This window comes from Eucalyptus grandis, chromosome 11 (assembly GCF_016545825.1).
Source record: "Eucalyptus grandis isolate ANBG69807.140 chromosome 11, ASM1654582v1, whole genome shotgun sequence".
NCBI lineage: Eukaryota > Viridiplantae > Streptophyta > Magnoliopsida > Myrtales > Myrtaceae > Eucalyptus > Eucalyptus grandis.
In genome coordinates, this window is record NC_052622.1 from 3,109,196 (window position 1) to 3,130,644 (window position 21,449).

Sequence of the window (21,449 nt, forward strand, 5' to 3'; positions counted from 1 at the left end):
ACACTAACTATGCCACATGTCCCATGAGTCGAAGATCTATCACTAGTTTTTGCGTTAAGTTGGGAAAGTCCTTACTTTAGTGGAAAACGAAGAAAAAGTCGACTATATTATTGTCATCAGCTGAGGCGAAGTACAAAGCTATGGCCAAGACTATGCGTGAAATATTTTGGCTCCAAGGCCTACTTTCAAATCTCGGTATACGAGTTAAAGGGCCGACTAATTTTTTTTGTGATAATGATGTAGCACTCAAACTCGTAGCAAATCTCATATTTCACGAGAGAATGGAGCAATATTGAAATGGATTGTCACTTTACCCGAGATAAGATCCAAGAAGGAGTTATCAAGACGAGTGGGAATAAGACCATGGAACAACACATCTTTACCAAGCCATTATGTCAAAGACAACATGCATATCTACTAAGTAAGTTAGGCGTCTTGGATATATATCAATCGCTAGCTTGAGGGGGAGTGTTGGAGATATGGATAAATCATGAATTATAATTGATCTAAGAATCATTTTAGAATTAGATTTGACTTTGTATATCAGTCTTGATTCTTTCTTTAGTGATACACTTTTTTTTGTATTATAAATAGTAGAGCATACTTGTACACAATTCATTCAATTCAGAATACAATATACAGTATCATCCCAAATCCCTTTCTTCTCTTTTTTGTGACACTACGTTGGAGTTGTATATACTGTTCTTAGTTTTCTTGTGCAGCTCTATTTGGCATTTCATTCAAGTTTCACAGCCTGATGGTATGCACCGACTTAAAAGCTCCAAGACCAAACGGATGACGCAAAGGCCTATCGCAATAAATTAGTAGGTACTAAGGATATTATTTCTATTATTGCTTCGCGATAAATTGTCAATTAATCTCAAAAGTATGTTTACTTTCCAATATCAATTAGAAGTCCATCTCATCTTTTAATTGTTGAAATTTCCTTCCTAATTCAATGCTCGCATTACAATATTTTAATAGAGCGCACAACGCTCGTAAGTCAGCATTAGTCTCAAATCTAACAGAGGCTGAACGACACATCACACGACGATAAAGACAACATATCTTAGGAAAGAAGACTTCACTTAACATATAATGCATCGTAGAACCAATGGCTGCTAAAACAAGCAAAGCAATACTCAAACCAATCCCTCAGTATCAATCTTAAACCCGAGCCCAAACTACCACTTAAAAATCACATAGTTTAGGAGAAAATACGATGCTCAAATAGCTAAAGTTGTAAGGCGGGACAAAAATTCATCATGTTCTAAGACCAGAGGTGCATTGGACGCTTGAGAAAATCATTAGATTCGCAGTGTATCAAATTTCTGCGTAATCTAGTGATACTTTCCAAGTGCCTGGTACATCTGATCCTCGAATCATATGAATTTTGGGTCCCTTGAAAGTTTATTGATAATTAGTTACTTTTTTTCTTTTTGGTCATATGATAATTAGCTACTTGAGCACCGAAGTTTTCCTTTTTTTTTAATCTTCGTCACTTAATTTAAGGTGACTTAAGGCTCAAGAAACTCCCGGTCCATCTGCAACTTCTCCAAGGCCCCAGCCTCAAGACTGATCTCCACATCAATGCTCCTCCCGCCACTCTTCCCCTGGTACAAGTACACCATCCCGTCGAACCGGTTGTTCGTCCCGCTCCGCACCCCCTCGGGTCGCCCCCACCCGAAGTCCACCTCGTACACCTTGAACCTCGGCGAGCTCCCAACCGCCACGCAGTTCGGCCCCGCGTCCTTGTACTTGAATATCTTGGGCTGGCTCTCCCACATCTTGTTCCGCTCATCGATGGCCTTGGCATCGTGCGCGAGGATGGCCTTCTGTATGATGGCCGCGCCGAACTCCGGCGGGTGCGCCAGCAGGAGCCCCGCTGCGGTGCCAGTGAAGATGGCCTGGATGAGGTTCCCGAAGTAGGTCTCCGGCACGGGCGGGTCGACCCGCTTCCGACAGTCGACGAACACGGTGAAGACGGTCACGTCCTCGGGCTTCAGGCAGCGCGCCTTGGTGACGTGGCGCCAGATGTGGACAGACAAGGCCTGGAAAGTGGAGAAGGTCATGGACCCACCCGACGGCGTGCTGGCGTTGACCATCGACTTGATCTTGTCGATGGACGATTCAGAGAAGCGGAAGACTCTCTCGCGGAGCGGGGGTTCCGGCGGCTCGGATGACAAGGCAGAGGGATTGGGCAGGAGGGACGGGTCGAGCTTGACACGGGTGTTGCGCGACTTGGTGCGGTCGAGGAAGAGCGGGGCCGAGACGGCGGGCGAGCCGCCGCAGGCCTGGGCCCACGAGCTCATGAAGTGCCACGTGGAGTTCCCGTCGAGGATGGCGTGGTTGAACGCGCACCCGATGGCTAGTCCGTCCTTCAGCTTGGTCAACTGGGTTCACCATAATCTTCGGTCAGAAGGTAAACAGGCACACAGGAATGTCCACCAATGCAAGGGATTGCTGACGCATTGACTTATGTTGAAAGACAAATGTTCTTGAGTCGTAGACGATAATTTTCAATACTAAAACTAAATTAAGTTCGGGCACATTTTTCTAGAAAATTCTCAATTTATGTGCACATTTCCGAAGAACACAATTAAGAGAATGCGCCAAATGCTATCCGGTGGAACACAGGAGACACGTATGTGAAGATAATTGGTATAAGTTGTGTACCTAAGTGAGGTGGGAAAGCGGTAAAATTTATGGATTACATTTTAGCTTGTAGTTTAATCATATAAATGACGTCATAACTTAGTGTCCTAAAGCATTTATGAACCATAAGAGATAGAGGGGACGACGAGTGGGTGGTCTCAGTGGTTTAATGGTCCACAAGCTCATCGATGAGTCAACACTAGAACGAATATAGCGGCCAAGTGGTTGGTGGCGAGCATCAGACGAGCATTCAATGTACAGACTGTATTATCAGTTATCACATACCAGTAATGCGGAGTCATATTGACAGAGTATCCTTATAAGTGCTAAGCATATCTAACAAGGAGATCACCGACCCTCGGTTAGAAAAGGGTCAAGGGCGATCTTGAGTTAGATACGCAATCCCTATCGTTCCACTCTCCTCATGATGGTTCCTGGGTGCATTTATCTCTGCCTCTTGTTTAGCCGATTAGGGTACTGAACAGCCGAAAAAAAAACCAGTTCTCTAAACTTAATCACGAGAACTCTGATTTTCAACTTTATAACTTTAGTGTGCAGCTGAAAAGGTCCTTGAATGATTAACATCCCCACATGTTCTCATCTTTAGAAGAGCATTACTTCATTCACTTGTTGTATTTTCGAGGAATCCTTTTGGAGATTATATTCAAATCGACATCGGTCCGGCTTCACCAGAGCTTCATTGCTTTTTTTAGCGTTACCTTCTACTCAACAAATATCTGGGTGTGTCAACATATAGATCTAGGGTTCTGATCTAATATGAGTCAATCGGAATATACCTAGAATTAACTCCAAGGGTGTCAATAAAAGGGAAATGATTGGGATGCGACGGTCTTGAAAGCAATTGTCCAGATCATTTCAAGGAGCACAATCGACAGCCAGGCAACAACTCCAACTGTATCTTTAGCATTTCATAACAACCACGTATAATGTATAAATATGGATGTATGTGTATGGCCTGAATCGATATGACAGAAAAGGTAAAATTGTGATGAAAGATGAGAAGAGGCAAAAATAAACATGAATGGGTTGGGCACTCTGGTTGCATGTGCACGACATTCAATAACATTCATTACACCTCGCTGACCCACTTGAATGCCGCGAGACCTTAAAATAAATGATACACAAGTCAACATTTTTTTAATTCGCCCACTTCACTTTTCGAAAGTTATCTTTCTCAACCTGCTAAGCAAAACATTCGTTCCTCATCAGAAGAATACTAAAAGTGTCATAATTTGTATACAGTCCTCCTTTAATATCAAAATTTTTTGTTGATCACTTAAATGTCAAATCCAATAAAAATGATCACTTAAATGCTAATTGTAAGAAATTCCAATAAAAAAAATAATACGTGACTTTTGACTTGGCATATTATTTTTAAAATTCAGTTCATGTAGCATTTCCACGTAGCATGCCTGGCACCGAAATGATATTTTTTAATAATGACTGATACCAAAGTGAGCGGTATACAATTTTTGACACTTCTACTGTCATTCTCCCAACATTCTCCTTACCCTTCTGATTTTTCAAATGCCATTTAGACAGATGCTTCGTATGCTGAAGATTATATGATAGAGCGAATGCGTAACGATCTCTCACGGCCAGCCTAGACAACGACTAATCTACAATCAATTACGTCAGCATCAAGGTCGTTTTCTTCGTGTTACTTCTCTTCTCAGCATGTTGGGACAATCTAAGTTCAAGAACGAGTGAAGACTCTACTATTACATGCCGGAGCTCCACTATTCTGTCAGGGAAAACCGCATCATTTGGTTATGTTTGATAGTGCACGCTCCTAATAAATGTACAGAGGCCCCGCTTGACCGCGACTGGAGTAGACCGTGCTCGCTAAAAACATAAATTCGAGTATCTAAGGATGATAATCACCGAACTCTTAGCTAAAACAAGAAGTACTATGACCTAGGCCATTAGCAAAACATGATGGTACTAAGAAGACTTTTCTTCTGCTGTCTTAGCTGGAGTGTTGTTCACATGATGGAAACAGTTTGCACACAGCGTAGATCAATACAAGTGCAACTCAGTGATGCAGACATGCTGGGAACTATTACTCTATGTTAGCACAGGAATTTCAAAGCTGATCAAGTCATGCACTTATGGACTGAAGCTTTTAATAGGTTAAATAATCATATATAGTTATGTATTATGTACAATTCGAAGGATAAGGAATTGTGATGTAGATAATGCATTTCATATTAAGGTTAAAAAGAGATGGCCACAGAAGAATGTTTGAAAGATAAGCTTACGATCGAACCTGAATAGCCAACAAAGGCCTGTGAAGCCCCTCCAAGTTCAGGATACCATTGTAAGGAATGAAGTCCTTGAAAATGCTGGTGCCCTCCTCAGCTGCCAGGTCCTCCACGGAAACCGCCTCCGCCGCCACCTCCACCACCTCGACGCCGTCCATGTTGTCGTCGTACTCCACCCTGAACACCCCTTCCTCATCCTTCCCAAGCTTGCCGGCAAGCTGGTAAAACTCTTCGAGCACCAGCTCCAATCCATCCTTGAGCTTCGCCACCATGCCCTCGAAATCACCGCCCTTGTAGAACATCAATTTCTGGTTGTAGAAAAATGCCAGGTACGGAAGATCAAACGTGACCAACTGGCACTCGCTCCTCCCGAGCTTCTTCCTGGGCTTGGCATGGGTCTTCTTGATGGTCTTCAAGCTCACCACCATCTCATCTTTCGTCTTGCCTTGATGAGCCGCCATGATTGAGAGACTATAATGAGAACTGATGGAGTGAATGAGACGAATGAATGAGAATGCTGTATGCAGTGTGTAGCAAGTAAAAACTGGAGGGTTGGGGGAGGGTTCTTATACAAGAGAGAGTTCGTGGTTTTCCTGGATGTGGTTGGGGTGCATTTATGCTGTTCATGAAAGCGGTTGTGATGAATTAATGTAAGGCTTTTTCACTCTGATGTTGTGTATAGGTGGTGGTTGCGTTAGAAAGTGAACTCAACAAGCAAATAGTAAACCGCAATCAAGATCCGTGTGCAGCTCACCACGTTAGAGGCCAATTTCTTTGAATTTATAACCAAAAAAAAGTAAAGGGTTTCATCCATATATATTAAATGGGCAGAACAACCGCGCAACAATGAAGAAACCATGCATCCACGTAAGAAATTGAAGAGACTTAGATGAAAAGTTGAACAAGTTGACTTTCTGTTGGATAAGAAAATTGACCGAATATTTAATGTAGCCTATCAACTGCTTACCGTCTAATTATATCTCTCACCATAAGCATATATATGGCCCTGAAGCTACTGCTGACTTCATTTGAGTTAGATTGCCCTCTTCTAATTCTGGTTTGTCCTAAGATTCTACGAGAAAAATGAAAGAAACCCAACAATTTTGGCACATTAATCTGTCTTGCACGAAAAGAAGCCCGCTTTAACTACGCTTGCTGGTGCCAATTACCTGTCAGAGAAGGACCGAATTAAAGAGGGAGGGTGAGCTATGATTAAGGCCGGGGTTGAAAATTTATGGTGTGCAGGGTTGATGGGGGTCTGAAGTGGTACGAGTATAAATGTTTGGTGGAACCCAATTTAAATTCTCGATCAAATTGAAGATTTAATCTAGAAATATCATCACAGGAATGAGTTTGATGACAAGAAGGTTATGTGTACAAAATCGACCATATTTGGATAGTTTCAGTTAATTAATGGCACTGGCCAAATTCGAACCTATAAGGAGCGAGGACTCTGAATTCATGGTTTGAATATAACGTGACAAGACCTGCGACAATGTAAGTTTTGATTGAAACTGTAGTAGTATAACCATGGTTGTCACATTTTCTCAATTCCGATATAGATAGATCCTTCTCATATTGCTATATCCGCACCATGAAAATCAATTAGGCAGAAACCTAAAACAACATTATAAACCCATTTTATATCTTGAGTTTAAAGACTCATATCGCGTAAGGGCATTTGGCCTGACTGAATCAAGCCAATCTTACTATGTAAGAATGTTTAAACTGTTCCCGAGTGAGTTTTTTCCTTGTTTTTTTGAATTTTTTTTTTTTACTTTTCATCCCTATGCTTTTACATTTCTCCTAATCAAATTCCCATGCTTTTAATCTGTCTTTTTATTCTACGTTCATAAATTTTCCAATGACATGCCACCGACACCAAGTCCAATTCAATCCAACTGATGTAGCTATCAAATGACGTTCTCTATGAGTTGGCCACTTTAAGACGTTTGTACTTTAATGATATAAAAGTTGGCAATCAATCGACTATTGATAAATTCATATATAAGTTGGTAAATTTTAGACGTTCGTAAGAAAATCAAATAAAAGTTGATAATAGATAAAAAAAAAAGTTGATAATTTGTAAACCATCATAAAGATAATAAATTCATAAAAGTGCTAGTAACTCGCCAACAAGTTATTCGGAAATCAGATGCCACTTACTCAACTTTTTAAGAAGTTTATTAGACATTACAGTAGAATCTTCTTGATACCCGATTCTTATCATAAACTTGACGTGGAAGATGTTTGAGTCGATCGCCTTCCATCCAATGCAAATGTTAAGCAAGTACCAATTGAGTAGTATAATCAAGTTAGGCATGTCAGTCCAATTTTAAGTTTGAGGGAACTAAAATGAAGTTATGGCATTCGCGGGCAAGGTAGCTTACTTCTTTCTAGAAAAAGGAAACTGCCTTTAGGCTCCATCCTTAACCGCTATATAGAATAACTCCATGCCAAAAAAAAAAAAAAAAAAAGTTGCCTTGTGCAGTTGAAATATTCAATAAAGCTTCCTATTCAACTTTGATCTAACTTGGCGGTGGACTTTTATATAGCCATCACCATATGCTACTCTTACATGAATTTAAATAATCATGGAAATACTTAGATGAAGAAAGGTCTTCATATCAGATTTAATGTCCCACTTGACATTTGATCACCGTGCAATGACTCAGCAAGCTGTCAATGGGCTGGTGGGAATTATTAATGGACCCATCGGTTCCCTTGTGGTAAGCTGTCCTTTTAAGTTTGAGTAATTGTGTCGTCCTTTCCTTCTTCTTTTTTTCTTTTAACATATAAATAGTAAACCAGGCCTCTAGATTTGCCCGCTTTATTTTTGCACTTGTGTTCACCTCGTTCATTTTAGGTTGAGCATTCCTACACCCCGCAAGGTTGTGTTTGGTACGATGGAATCAAAGCTTAAAATGAGAAGGAGCTAAATAAGGACACGTTTGGTAACGCTTCTGTTTCCGGGAATAATTTTTTATTAGAAATGATTTTTTTTTATTATGTTCCCGGAAACAATTTCTAAGCATTTTAACCCGTTAGTTTGGTAACTGTCTAAAATTTCAATTCCCGGAATAGAATTACGTTTGGTATTGTGTTAAAAATTTCTACTCAAAATTATTTTATTTTAATTTTTAAATAATTTTATTACTTTTTTTCTTTTTTTTTTTTTTCCTTTCTTTCTCTTCTTCTTTTTTTTTTTTTTTTTTCAAGTAGCCGTCGCCGGCCTTGGGATGACCAACAACTAGCCAAACGAGGGCTAGCGACCTCGTCGGAGCGTCGCCGGCCCTCATCAGTTGAGCCTTGCCGATGGTTGGGGAGGCTCGGGAGAGGCTCACTTGGCCACCGCCAAGCCTCGCTAGTGGCTGGGCTTGCCTCCGGCGAGCTCGTCGGACCGGTTGCCGGCAACTAGCTATGGCGGTGGACGGCAATTGCGGGGGTGGCAGCAAATGAAGAAGAAGAAAGAGGGAAGAAGAACAAGAAAAAAAGAAAAAGAAAAAGAGAAAATAGGTGCTTGATTTTAGAATTGTTCTCGGGAATAAGAATCGATTTTTTTTTTTTTTTATTCTCGATTCTACTCCAAATCTGTTCTTGGGAACAAAAATTTTAGCAAACGCATTTCTGCTCCAAATATACTCCTGGGAACAAAAAAACATAAACAAGCACTGTTTGGCAAGTTGTCAAACAGTGCCCTAAATGGCTCAACACGTAAACACTTACCCATGCATCAACACAAATTAATAAGGCTCATATTACGTTCATCCTATTATATTCACTCGCTGTGAATGAATTCAAGAAAAATTGAGAAACAATAATAAACAATTATGATGACCCTATACTCGTGTTTCGTACCGGGTGAGAGGGACTATCTATGTTCGAATGATAACAAGGGTTTTTCATGTATCTTGCAAGACTTACGATAGAAGAGCAATCCCTTAAAAGTAAATTTAGGATTCATTTATTTCACTAAAAATTTCTTGATGAAGATAAATATCTTTTATGAGAATCATTATCAAGGAAGAATGGTTATTTATATTTATTTGGTGGTTTAGGAGGAGTGATTTCATTCTCGTGGAAAATGGGAAGTCGTTTTCCACCATCAAAGTTTTTTTTATTTTTAGTCCATGCAAAAAAAAATTGTAAATTGATTAATTTATCATCCAAATATCAGAAAGTCAAAAAAATAATTTTTTGAAACAGTTTTTTCTTAACTACTGAGATTCGCTCCAGTGACCATCCTTTCAATATGGAAGGGGAAAGTGAGGGGTTCAAATCCCCACATTTTCAGGGGATGGGGTGGAGACGCGTAAGTTTCAAGAGTGGGTTTCGACTCTCACGCCAGGTAGGGCAAAAGTCTGAGAGTGAGTGCAGAGTAGGACTGACAAAAAAAAACAATTTTTTCTTTAAAAAAAAAGAGTCCTTAAAATAATGGATGCACTGATGTATTTGGGTATTTATCATATAATCATGTAACGATCAAGTCGCACAGAGGTAGGGACTCAAGAAGGAAGCCACCAGCAAAAACGACTGAAAAGGACTTGCATTTAATTCCTAAGATGTTGACCTTTTGATGTCGATCGTACATTCAATTTCGCGCGATTGGGGGGAAGATGTACGTTAATGGTGGTGCATGATGCAATGCCGTGGAAGTAAAATCTTGACCTACTTTTGCAAGCGTCTGCATTAATTATTAGCTATGGGCCACGGGTTCCCCGATTCCATCGTCTGTCGGTGGGAACAGTTCATGATACCAACTCTTTCTTGCGACGTCGAAGTGACTATTCCGAGCATCCAAATGTTACATGAAATAGATCGGAACTCGATTGGACAAAGGGGTAGCAGCGATGAGGGTCGTGTAGAGTAGAGGCAAAGGGGTCGGCCGAAAGCTGAGGCAATGGCGATGGTCTCGTCGAAGCTGGCCAAGACGAGTTGTCGACTCGTTGACTGAGGTTGATGACTACTGGCGGTGGGAAGAGAGAGAGATGCTAGCTTAACGCATGGTCCGAAACGTATGGACAGGAGGTGGGGACAAGGTTCATGATCCTAGAGAGGTCACCTCTATAGTCCCTTGACTCGCGGTGCGACACCCCTGCCCAAGTCTCAACCACCAGGACTGTTTTCAATGGCTGCTTTGATTTGGTACTTACATCCAACATGACGGTGCCATGCCGATTTTCAATGCTTTTTAATGCGCAAAATTCCAATTCTGGCAGAATTATGTGGACCACGTGGCCTCACATTGTACCTGGATTTACGTATAAGAGAAAGTAGAGGACTAACGACAAAATTGTCAAAGATGCAATCAATTACGTTTGCTTCAGCATATTGAAAGTCTATGGAAAAAATACAAAACAGTTCAACCTAAAAGACTTTAAGCAAATGTAAAGGCCACTTAGTAAACTATATTTTGAGAAGCAGTTTTGAGAAAAATGCCGTTAAGTAGAAAACACATTTGAAAAATGCTTTGAGTGATTAATATAATTTTTTTTTAATTTTAAAAAATAAAATTGAAAAAAATAATGTATACAACTTTTTAAATATAAATTTTCACAATAATACTAAAAAAATCAAATACATATATAATTTTTTTTTTAAAAGACCAAACACTTCATCAGAGTTTTCTTAATTTTTATTTGCTTAAAATTGAAAATAAAATAAAATATATATATGTAAATTTTTAAATATGAATTTTGACAATAATACTAAATAAATCAAATACATATATATAATTTAAAAATCCTTTGTCGAAATTTTTTAATTTTTATTTGTTTAAATTTGAAAAAATAATGCTTGCAACTTTTTAAATATAAATTTGAATATAATGCTAAAACAAATTATAAAAATATATATTTATATTTTTAAAAAGACCAAACCCTTCATCGGAATTTTTTAATTTTTATTTGTTTAAAATTGAGAAAAATAATACATGCAACTTTTTAAATATAAATTTTGACAATAATGCTAAAAAATCAAATACATATATATATAATTTTTTTTAAAATATCAAATCTTCATCGATTTTTTTAATTTTTATTTGTTTAAAATTGAAAAAATAATGTATGTAACTTTTTAAATATAAATTTGAAAATAATGCTAAAAAATCAAATACATATATAGATATATATAATTTTTTTTTAAAAGCTCAAACACTTTTTTTCGGAATTTTTATAATTTTTAATTGTTTAAAATTGAAAAAAAATTAATGTATGCAACTTTTTAAATATAAATTTTGACAATAATGCTAAAAAATCAAATATATAAATATTTTTTAAAAAGACCAAAAGATATTTAATTTTTTTTAGCATTTATATAATCTTGATTTTTTTAAGCATTATTTTGGTATTTAAAAAATAATAATGAGGGCAAAATTAGAAATTTGAAGAATAAGTGATGATAGTTTTGGGAAAACAAAAGTCTATTCACTTGAAAGTTATTTCAAAATAGTTGTCAAACAGTTTAGCAATTAGAAATGTTGAACCAAATGCATCATATAATAGATCCTCTATGTGACTTGGGCCACCAGCAGCCCCCCACTCTGCCCCTAGACATTGAAAATTTGGTCTGGTCCAACTCTAAATGTCAACTTCCCGAGGGGCTTTAGAGGCTGAAAACCTATTAGAAATGTTGAACCAAATGCATCATATAATAGATCCTCTATGTGACTAGGGCCACCAGCAGCCCCCCACTCTGCCCCTAGACATTGAAAATTTGGTCCGATCCAACTCTAAATGTCAACTTCCCGAACCGAGTTGTCAATAATTGAGGAATGGCACATTTACCTTCTACACACCTCTTAGTTATCATTTGGCAAATCTGGAAGGAGAGGAACAATGTTGTGTCTAGACAGCAAAAGAGCGAACCCGAGGAAGCTTAAGGAATTGGCTATAACTACTTATTCAAACATCACAAGATGGACAGCGGGAGCTAAACGATGAGCAGAGCGTCAGCTAGGGTGTCCCATGGAGTTCGATTGAAGCTGGAGGCCACCAAAAAAGGGCCTTTTTTTTTAAGCTCAGTATAGAGGGGATTACCTAGGAGGAACGAATAAGGCAGTCGCCACAGCTTGTGTGTCTCTGAACAATGCTGGTCTCCTCGTAGATGGCCTCGCACGAACAGTAAGGACCTCCTCTGCACCTCAAACGGAAGCAATGGCACTACTGGAAGCCCTATTGTACTTCCAAGCTCGAGCCGAAGAGAATGATGAACTGGAATCAGATCAAGCATTTCAGGCACAAATCAATCACAATTAAAAGTGAGCATACTTATCAAAAAGGCCAAGGTTCTTCTAAGGCTTTTTCCAGATTATAGAGTCTATGTTAGGGGTGTGCATGGTCCGGGCGGGCGGTTCCCGACCTAGAACCGGAACCGCTCGCTAAAGACCGGTTCCGAAAAATTGGAACCGGGATCCACCGTTTATTGCATGGATCCACCAGAGAACCGGCCGATCCGGTTCCCGGGTGGATCCATGGAACCAATCTTGACACAAAATAATTTAATTTTCAACATAGAATGACTACGTGACATCAAAGCAAGCCAAAAAAAGAAAAACCAAATTTAAGTACGTGGAGATGTGGATGGCGGGAGAAGTAAACGCAGTGAAATGGTGATAGGATTAGGAGCCGAAGACGAAGGGAGTGAGATGAGATTTAGGGTTTCTTTTAGTAATTTTTTTTTTTAATATTAAAAAGGTTCCGGTCCAGTCCGGGTGGGCGGGTGGGTGGATCCGCCCATGGAACCGAGAACCGGACCAATACCCACCGGTTCTCAAAATTGGAACCGGGAACCGGACCGGTTCCCTCAAGAACCGCCGGTTCCGGGCGGTTCTGGTCCGGTTCCGGGCGGTCCGGGCGGTTCCCGGGTATTTTGCACACCCCTAGTCTATGTGATCGAGAAGTAAATAAGGTGGCCGATTGGGTTACTAACGCCGAAGAAGAAAAGTCCTTCCTCCAAATAGGAATTTATAACCACCTTAAGCCCTTTGGGCTCTTCTTTGCTCCGGAGCTTCATTTATGTTTGCTCAATCTTCATCTTGATGAATGAAACCATCTTACCAATCAAAAAAATCATAAACAAAAAAAAAAAAAAAAAAAAAGACAAAAAATCACATCACATCACATTTGTTGAACGTGATCCAATAATTTTGTAAAAGTCCCATCCCCAAATTGCGTTTGGTAAATCGTAACCTAAAAGTCCCTTGTGAAATACCTTTATGTAAAATAGTGTTTGGATAAGTTATCTTTACAAATATCTTTATTATTAAAAAAAAACAAAACCTGATTAGTGAAGGGTAGTGGCCACCGGCGTCCATCGTCTGAGGTTGCCGAACCTCAAGCGGCCTCCGGAGACCACCAACGAGGGCCACCTAGGGTCGAGCGATTGTCGACGACCCAGGCAAGACCCTCGCCTAAGGTCGCGCGGCCTTGGTGAGGGTTGCCTACAGTCGGGTGACCCCCGGCAAGGGTTGCGCGACGCTGGCTGAGACCCTTGCCGACGTCGCCAACCATAAGCGAGACCCTTGCCTAAGGCCGCACGGCCTCAGCAAGCTCACCTATGGTCGACGACCTTGGTGAGGTCTTGGCTGGGGTCGTGCGACCCCTGGCGCAGCAACCCTCGCTAAAGGTCTCGCCTGGGTCTTTTGACCCCCGACGAGACCCTCGCCTGAGGTTGTGCGGCCCAAGGGCTACCTGTGGTGGTCACGCGACCTTAGGCGACAATCTCGCTAGGGATCGCAAGACCTAGGCGAGACCTTCAATGAGGGCCGTTGCGCCGGGGGTCGCGTGACCCCAGCAACCTTAGGCGAGAGTCTCAACAAGGGTTGTGCGGCTCAAATACCATTGGAGATCGCGTGACCCACTAGTGACCGTCGCCTGGGTCACTGTGACTGTTGCCAACCTCTCTCTACTTCATCATCGACCCTTCGTGACCTTGCGTAACCCGAACATCTGCCTCAACGAATAAGATGAACAGTGTTTCGCAAGCCTTTCTTGAAGGCTAAAAGCTCAAGGCACCCCAAGACCAATATTGGGCTTTTAACCTTCCCCTAATGGGGTTTGTAAAACCTTTCCCAAACATCCAGTATTTCCAATAGGCCTTTAGGTGCCCAAAGCTCATTTTCAAAGTAAGTCCCAAATGCACCCTAGGACTTATGAACAAATATAAACTATCTCATTCATTTCACGTCAAATTAATGTTAATCAATAATTGTTATGTATCATCATTTCACCGGCCACATCAAGCACAAATGTCTAGTCACTCTTAAAAAAAAAACAGAAAGAAAAAAGAAGAACATTCCCGTCTATTCAAATTAATCATTTCTTGCAACGTACCGGATTACGTACATATATAAGAAAAATTCATAAACGTTGACATGTAATGGGCCTCCTTCTCCTCCACCTATCATGTAGAACGGCCCATTTCAGTCGATGTTAACTATATACTATAAATATAAATTGATAAACTTGAGGGACTTTTCTCCCTTCGTTTCCGCAAGTTTTATTTTGTACCGTTTACTCTCTTTTTTGGAATGTTTCCTCTTGGCCTCACGAAACTTTTCTATTATTTCGAGGGTTAAAATGCATGTTTAATCCTTTAAGTTTTAGCGTTTGTGAGATACCCTCTCTAACTTTTTGAATTCGTGCCATTTGGTTTTCTAAGTTTATTTCGTGCAACTAAATTATCTAGCTTTATCAAAGTAGTATAATCATATCCTTAAGTCAACCACTTTAACTAAGTTGTCAAATGAGTAAACGACGTGGCACTGCTTATGTGGCAGAAAATGACGAGCGATGCTAATCTCATGTTAAACGAGCAGGAAACAAACAGGAAAAATAGAAGGACAAAAAAAATGTCCTCATTTGATGATATTGGTTTTAATGGATAAATAAAGTACTTGATTGAACAAAAAAAAAGAATTAGGGGATACCGAATTGGACAAATCCAAAAGGTTTGAAGACTTTATCGTGAAATGAAAGTTAGTAAATCAAATTGCACAAATGCTAAAATTTAATGATATATATGATATATATCAAGCAAATGGTCTACACTTTTTCACCAGATTTCTAAGTAATCTATGCTAATTACTCAATTATTAAGCTCTATAACACGCAATGATTGAACGATGATGTGCTCCAAAATTAATTTAAAACGCTTTTAATGCTTGATTCGTCCCTCGTTGTGGATCCATTTTGACATTGGGAGTAAAAGCAAAAGTTGACATAGAGAAAGATCAAGAGACGATATAATTCATCCCATGATACAGATGAAAATCGGAAGCACCTATCGAGACAAACAATAGTGAGTGGCTAATAGTAGTCGTCGCGGTCATCTTGAGAGTCTTCCCCGTCGCCATCGCCGTCACCGTAGTCTTGGCCATCGTTGCCGTCGTATTGGTAGTCGTTGCCGTCGCCATCGTTGTCTTGATAGTCATCGCCAATGCCGTAAACTTGGCCATCTTCACCATTGCCACCATGGTTTTGATAGTCATTGCCGTGGCCGCCTTCTTGATAGTCATCGCCATCGCCGTAAACTTGGCCATCATCACCATCGCCACCATGGTTTTGATAGTCATTGCCGTGGCTGCCGTCTTGATAGTCCTCACCATCACCGTAAACTTGGGCATCATCGCCATTGCCACCATGGTTTTGATAGTCATTGCCGTCGCCGCCGTCGTCTTGATAGTCATCACCATCACCGTAAACTTGGGCATCATCGCCATTGCCACCATGGTTTTGATAGTCATTGCCGTCGCCGCTGTCGTCTTGATAGTCATTGCCATCAACGTAAACTTGGCCATCATCGCCATTGTCACCATGGTTTTGATAGTCATTGCCGTCACCATAGTCTTGGCCATAGTCGCCACCGTACTGGTAGTAATTGCCGTCGCCGCCGCCACCGCTGTCTTGATAGTCTTGGCCATCGTTGTTGCCGTCATATTGATAGTCGTTGCCATCGCCGCCATCTTCTTGATAGTCATCGCCGTCATCTTGGTAGTAGTCGCCGTCACCGTCGTCTTGGTAGGCGAGATCGTCCTCGGCCTTCTCCGCCGCGTGGTTGGTAATCTTGTTCTCCACATACTCAGCTACCTCGGCCAGCGCGAGCCCACCCAACACCCCCGCGAGCCCACCCACGGCCAATCCCGTCCCCATCCCCCCGAACTTGCTCTTCTTCTTCTTGCCCTCCTGCCCGTAGCTCGACGGCGCTTGGTCGTACGACGTCCCACCGTAGCTCGGGTACCCAGCCGGCGGAGCCTTCGGATAGTATGGATCCCGCCGCTCATACTGAGGCTGCTGCGGCGATGCATACGGTTTGCTGTATGCCGACCGGTATGCCGGCGGAGCGGTGTATGCCGACCCGTATGCCGGCGTAGCAGCGTACTCCCTGCTCGCCTGCGGCCGCGGGACCCCATAGGCAGTGGGAGGCGGCCTGTAGCGCGTCTCCCTCACCGCGACCTTGATGTCGACCTCCGGCGGAGCCTTCGGATAGTATGGATCCCGCCGCTCATACTGAGGCTGCTGCGGCGATGCATACGGTTTGCTGTCTGCCGACCGGTATGCCGGCGGAGCGGTGTATGCCGATCCGTATGCCGGCGTAGCAGCGTACTCCCTGCTCGCCTGCGGCGGCCGGACCCCATAGGCAGTGGGAGGCGCCCTGTAGCGCGTCTCCCTCACCGCGACCTTGATGTCGACCTTCCCGTGGGGCCTGCCCGAAGGCCGCTTCAGCTGGAGGCTCCACCTCTTGGCGCCGCCATATCCGTTGTCGTCGTCGAGGACATCGCGCAGCCTCAGCTGGGCCGAACCGATCAGCGGCCTGATGCCATCCTCCGAGCTGGCGTGGACGATGTGGACGTGCAGCATGACATCGTCAACGGCGGCTCCCGGGGGCAAGGGGATGGGGAGGGTCTGGTCCCAGACGGGGAAGGAGTCGCCTTCGGGGTCGACACGGGTGGGGCGTTTCTGGTTGGGGTCGGCCCAGACGACGGCGTATGGCCGGAGAGGGCCGTGGCGGCTGTCGACGTTCTCGAGGTCCTTGGCCCCGATGAGGGTCACCTCCACCTGGTAGCGCGAGGAGGCCATTCGATCTTAGGCGATTCTCGAAATCAAATTCCTTTGGACGAGTCGGGCTGCACGACGGGAGAGCTCAACGGCTTAGCAAACATGCCCGGAGCTGATCCGTTGACTGAGATTGGGGAGTGTTTAACTGGGGGAAGAGAGAGAGTGTGCGTTCTCGTTTTTTTTCTGTTGAGTGCTACGTGAAGCGCCCACCTAGCTTGCCCGTCTATATTTGATTTGATTAATTTATCTGGTTAGCTTATTTTTAATTCAATTCTATGGACTCGAGTTGGGGTTTTTCCCTTATAGAAGTGGGAAATTCATGTGATTCGGAACTCCACCTAACCATGTTGAAATTTTATTGCTTGAAAACGACGCTCACAATTGATAAATATTGAGTCATGTCCGATAATACAATACAAATCAAATATTTGTATTGAGGTAAGCTAACTGAGAAAGAAAGCTTGCGCAAAAGGATAACGACACAAATGATTTATTGACTTTAATATGGTCATTAGATATCTGATTTATTTTTATCTAATTTGAGGGGCCTATTCATCTTTAGGTGAGAGAACAAACTACAAAATCAACTTGATAACAACTCTAGACAATACTTGTTCCTCAAGATTGCTCTCATCTAGTTTGCTCTCAGCTCGCCCCAGCCAACACCGAATGCCCTTTGAGCCAAATTTAATGTAGTCATTGTCGTATCGTATGAATCCAACATGAGAGTCTTTGCTCGACCACCTAAGCAAGGAAAGATTGGAGAAAAGAAACATTAGTAGTGTGGGGAAAAGAAATCATGAAAAATGCTTTAGTTCCCTCATCCTTATACATTGACATATACCCATCTTTCTCCAACCTCCCATCCACCCGGTAGGTCTATATGGGGGAATGATAAATCTAAATTGCGAAACACTCATAAGATTATATTACATAAAGTGAAGTAACTAGAGAACTTTGGAGAAGTTGTGTCAATTTACTACTTCTGTATGGCGTATGGAAGTGTCTCTGTGCAAGAGCGAAAAACTATATTCCGAGAGCTGAAAGGGATTTATTTATGAACTGGGTCTCTTCGAACGTATCTTCCCTTGTTGCCGAGTTATCCAGCCTTTCACTTCCAGCAAGGTCAATCGGATGGAGACTTGATTTAACATTACGGCCTCTCTTCTTTTGTTGTACACGCATACTTAGAACAACGCATGTGCATGACTAAAGCAGGGAAGCCGTCGTGATTAGATTTCAAGCTCAGCAAAGCAAATACAGAGGCACTTAAAACAAAGAAGGAACAACCAATGAGATCTGCTGCTTCTTTCATTAAAAGCTGGGGCACCTAGAGCCCGGTTATTTAAGCTGATTCTCATCAATTCAGCCACATCTGAGGACGATTTGACGTGATGATTGCTTGCATCGGGCACAGCTAACTTGCTAGTATAGCAAATCCCTGGCGTGTGCAGGTCAAGGTAAGAACCGCGACTTTTTATTTCTGAAAAGAAAAAAAATATAGGGTGCACATTGCAAAGAAACACGTCGTTCGAGACATGTGACTTGTCAATTGACAGCAAGAATATGGGACTTTCATCAATGCTAATGGAATTTACGGAACACCAGGCAAAAACATCATGGCGGAACAAAAAAACAAGACATTTGGAAACGATATCTGCTCTTATACGGCACTTGCAAACGGTCACAGTGGGCCAACTGAGTAAATTCCGGTACTAAACCAAGAGGACAAGATCACAGCTGTGTTTTTGGTTTGGTTTGGTTTGACTGCGGCTTAAGCTTTTGACGTTAGTGATACACTTTGAATATGGAAATGTGGCTTCCGTTTTGTAATTCATCTCAATATTTTACATTTGTATTCAACATTCTATTATATATATTAGAATAATCTCGTGAACTATCTCTTTAGAATAGAATTTTGCTGTATGGATTATTTATAAACAATCTAGCTATCAGCTCGGTCGGTGAACCTCAACGTATATTTTCTACCATCATAAGTTATTCAATCAAATATCAAGGAAACTGTATGATAAAACTATTAGATGACATGTGAAAAAGCCAAAAAAGTGGATGCAAATCACAAATAGCCCTATAACTGAATCCAAGAACAACCATTTTGGACAGCAAGATCTACAGATAGCAAGAGTGGCTGGCCCAACATGCAGTACAAACTGTTTCGTTGTTAGGTAATGTGCTTGAAAAATATGGTAATCTATATGTGTATTTCTTGTTCATCATCTGCAGAATTCATCAATATACGAATTGATACATGTTACTTCCGCAACGTCATGGAGAAGAGGAAGATGGTACAACTGGCATCAGGAGAGGAGATTCCAAAATCCAGGAGCACACCAAATCTTACCTAGTACTTTACTTTCAAATATTGTGTTAACATGTATTCTTATAAATAATTTGTACACTCGCAAGAGGGCCTCGATCTGAACATAATTTGCTCCTCAATGGGTTACCTCAAACCGACAATATTTCTCTAAAATACGCTGACATTATAAGTTCTCTCTCCCTCGGTCGTCTTCAAGATTAAGACAAAGGGAAATCACAGAGCAAAACTCAGGCACAGTAAAAAATAATGGCGAGTTCTCAGATCCGGATCGAAGCCACTGCTCTAGCGTTGCCGTTAGTGTCAGTTTTCGCCGACGACGTTGTCGTATTGATGGAGGAGAATTTCGAAAAGGAAGTCGGCCAAGATAGGGGAGCTCTCGTCGAATTCTATGCTCCTTGGTAATGTCGAAATCTGTCCTCTGTAATATACTGATTTTCGCGATTTCGTTTCAGCGTGAATTTGTTCGGCTGCTAGGTCTATTTTAGGATCTTCTGCTTCGTGTTCGCATTATGTCTGGATTTTAGTGAGCTTTTATTGTGTAGGGAGCTGTACTATTCTGTGTCGTTGAGCAGACAATGTTGCATAGAGGTGATCGGTTCCTAATCTGGTCCGATCCCATCTAGAAATCGGAAATTGAGCTAGTACAACTGATTCCTCATTTCTAGGATCAGAAATCGAACTGACTAGTCATGGAACTGAGAACCAAACCAGTCCATTGGTCTAGTTCCCAATTGATCCATTGAAATCGGTGATAAATCGATTTCCCCTCTCCTTTAAAATTAATCATTTATTCTTCACCCACAAAAAGATCAAAATGCTATGAAAATTGCATGAACTTGACACACTTAAACAAATATTATACTTCATCTTAGCCAAAATGCCAAGAATAGCATGTTTTGGTTAGAGCATCACTTGGTTTTTATGCACAACTACGGTCTTTGCGTGTGTATTCAATGTAAGACTATTGGTGTATGACTTGTCTTTCTGGTCTCTTTGTGGTATCTAGCCTTCCGTGCAAACGCCTTCAATGTGAACTGACCAAAAAAAAAAAAAAAAGGCCTTCAATGTGAGACTCTTAACTTATCTCTATTGTTGTGTCTAGCATTCCATGTGAATGTGGAAAGTCCCACATTGAATAAGCACGTGAAGATTATAAAAGAAGTTGTGCATAAAAGCTATTAAGCCATACTTCAACCAAAGCGTGCCTTTCTTGACTTTTTGTCATTTGCATCTCAATAGCATTGAGAAAATTCTTAATACTTAAAATTTAAAATTATTTTTAAAATTATTTTTAAGTAATAAATTTAAAATTTTTAAAAATGATTGATTTTGGTCTTATTTGGGTAACTCCATCCTTGGAATCGAGAATCGGAGAGTTGCCCTTGGGATCAAACCAAATCGACCAATTTGGATTGGTCTAAGAAGTTTCCGCTCTTGAGGTCCTTTGGCAAGTTGTATATGCAACTTCTAGTATTGTTCATTTCTAAACTTCTAGTATTGTTCATTTCTTCATTTCTCCGGTGTGGAGAAGTCAATCTACCGCCTGAATAAAAATAAATATAAAAATAAATATATTTATATAAAAATAGATATGTTTATATTTTTATATAAAAATATAAACATATCTATTTTTATATATATTTTATGTTTATATAAAAATATGTTTATATAAAATATATAAACATATTTTTTATTCAGGCGGTCCGGTATAAACATAAACATATTTTTTATTCGGGCGGTCCAAGTATAAATATATAAACATATATTTTATGTTTATTTTTTATATAAAAATATAAACATATCTATTTTTTATATTTTATGTTTAATAAATATATATTTTAAAAAAAATATAATATATATTTATATATATTTTATATATTTTATATAGATATAAACATATCTATTTTTTTCTCCGATTGCTTTTATATAAATATATATTTATATAAACATATCTATTTTTATATATATTTTATGTTTATATTTTTTATATAAAAATTTTATATAAAAATATAAACATATTTTTGTTTTTTTAATTTAATAAAAGTTAATTACAAATTTAAATTTTACCAAACAGTATTTTGGCGAAAATTGTTTCTCAATGCAAATTTTACC

The 21,449-nt window shown here is 40.6% G+C and overlaps 2 protein-coding genes across 4 annotated transcripts; both read right to left on the bottom strand.

The window, feature by feature from the left end:
- Positions 1-1,067: 1,067 nt before the first annotated feature.
- Positions 1,068-5,511, bottom strand: LOC104424435 (BAHD acyltransferase DCR). The gene is made up of 2 exons (XM_010036860.3): positions 4,946-5,511; positions 1,068-2,393 (listed from the first exon to the last, which is right to left on the bottom strand). Exons 1-2 carry the CDS (start codon positions 5,399-5,401, stop codon positions 1,518-1,520), a joined length of 1,332 nt encoding a protein of 443 aa, XP_010035162.2. The 5' UTR covers positions 5,402-5,511; the 3' UTR covers positions 1,068-1,517.
- A 9,545-nt stretch (positions 5,512-15,056) lies between these two features.
- LOC104424436 (uncharacterized protein DDB_G0290685-like) lies at positions 15,057-17,176 on the bottom strand. Of its 3 annotated transcripts, none has more exons than XM_039304267.1 (2): positions 15,754-17,176; positions 15,057-15,666 (listed from the first exon to the last, which is right to left on the bottom strand). In XM_039304267.1, the coding sequence occupies exons 1-2, from the start codon at positions 17,015-17,017 to the stop codon at positions 15,248-15,250; spliced, it is 1,683 nt and encodes a 560-aa protein (XP_039160201.1). In that variant the 5' UTR covers positions 17,018-17,176; the 3' UTR covers positions 15,057-15,247. The 3 variants fall into 3 exon arrangements, with proteins under 3 accessions (XP_039160201.1, XP_010035164.2, XP_010035163.2); XM_010036862.3 differs by having other exon boundaries at positions 15,057-16,192; positions 16,418-17,174; XM_010036861.3 differs by having other exon boundaries at positions 15,057-17,173.
- Between the last annotated feature and the right edge of the window lie 4,273 nt (positions 17,177-21,449).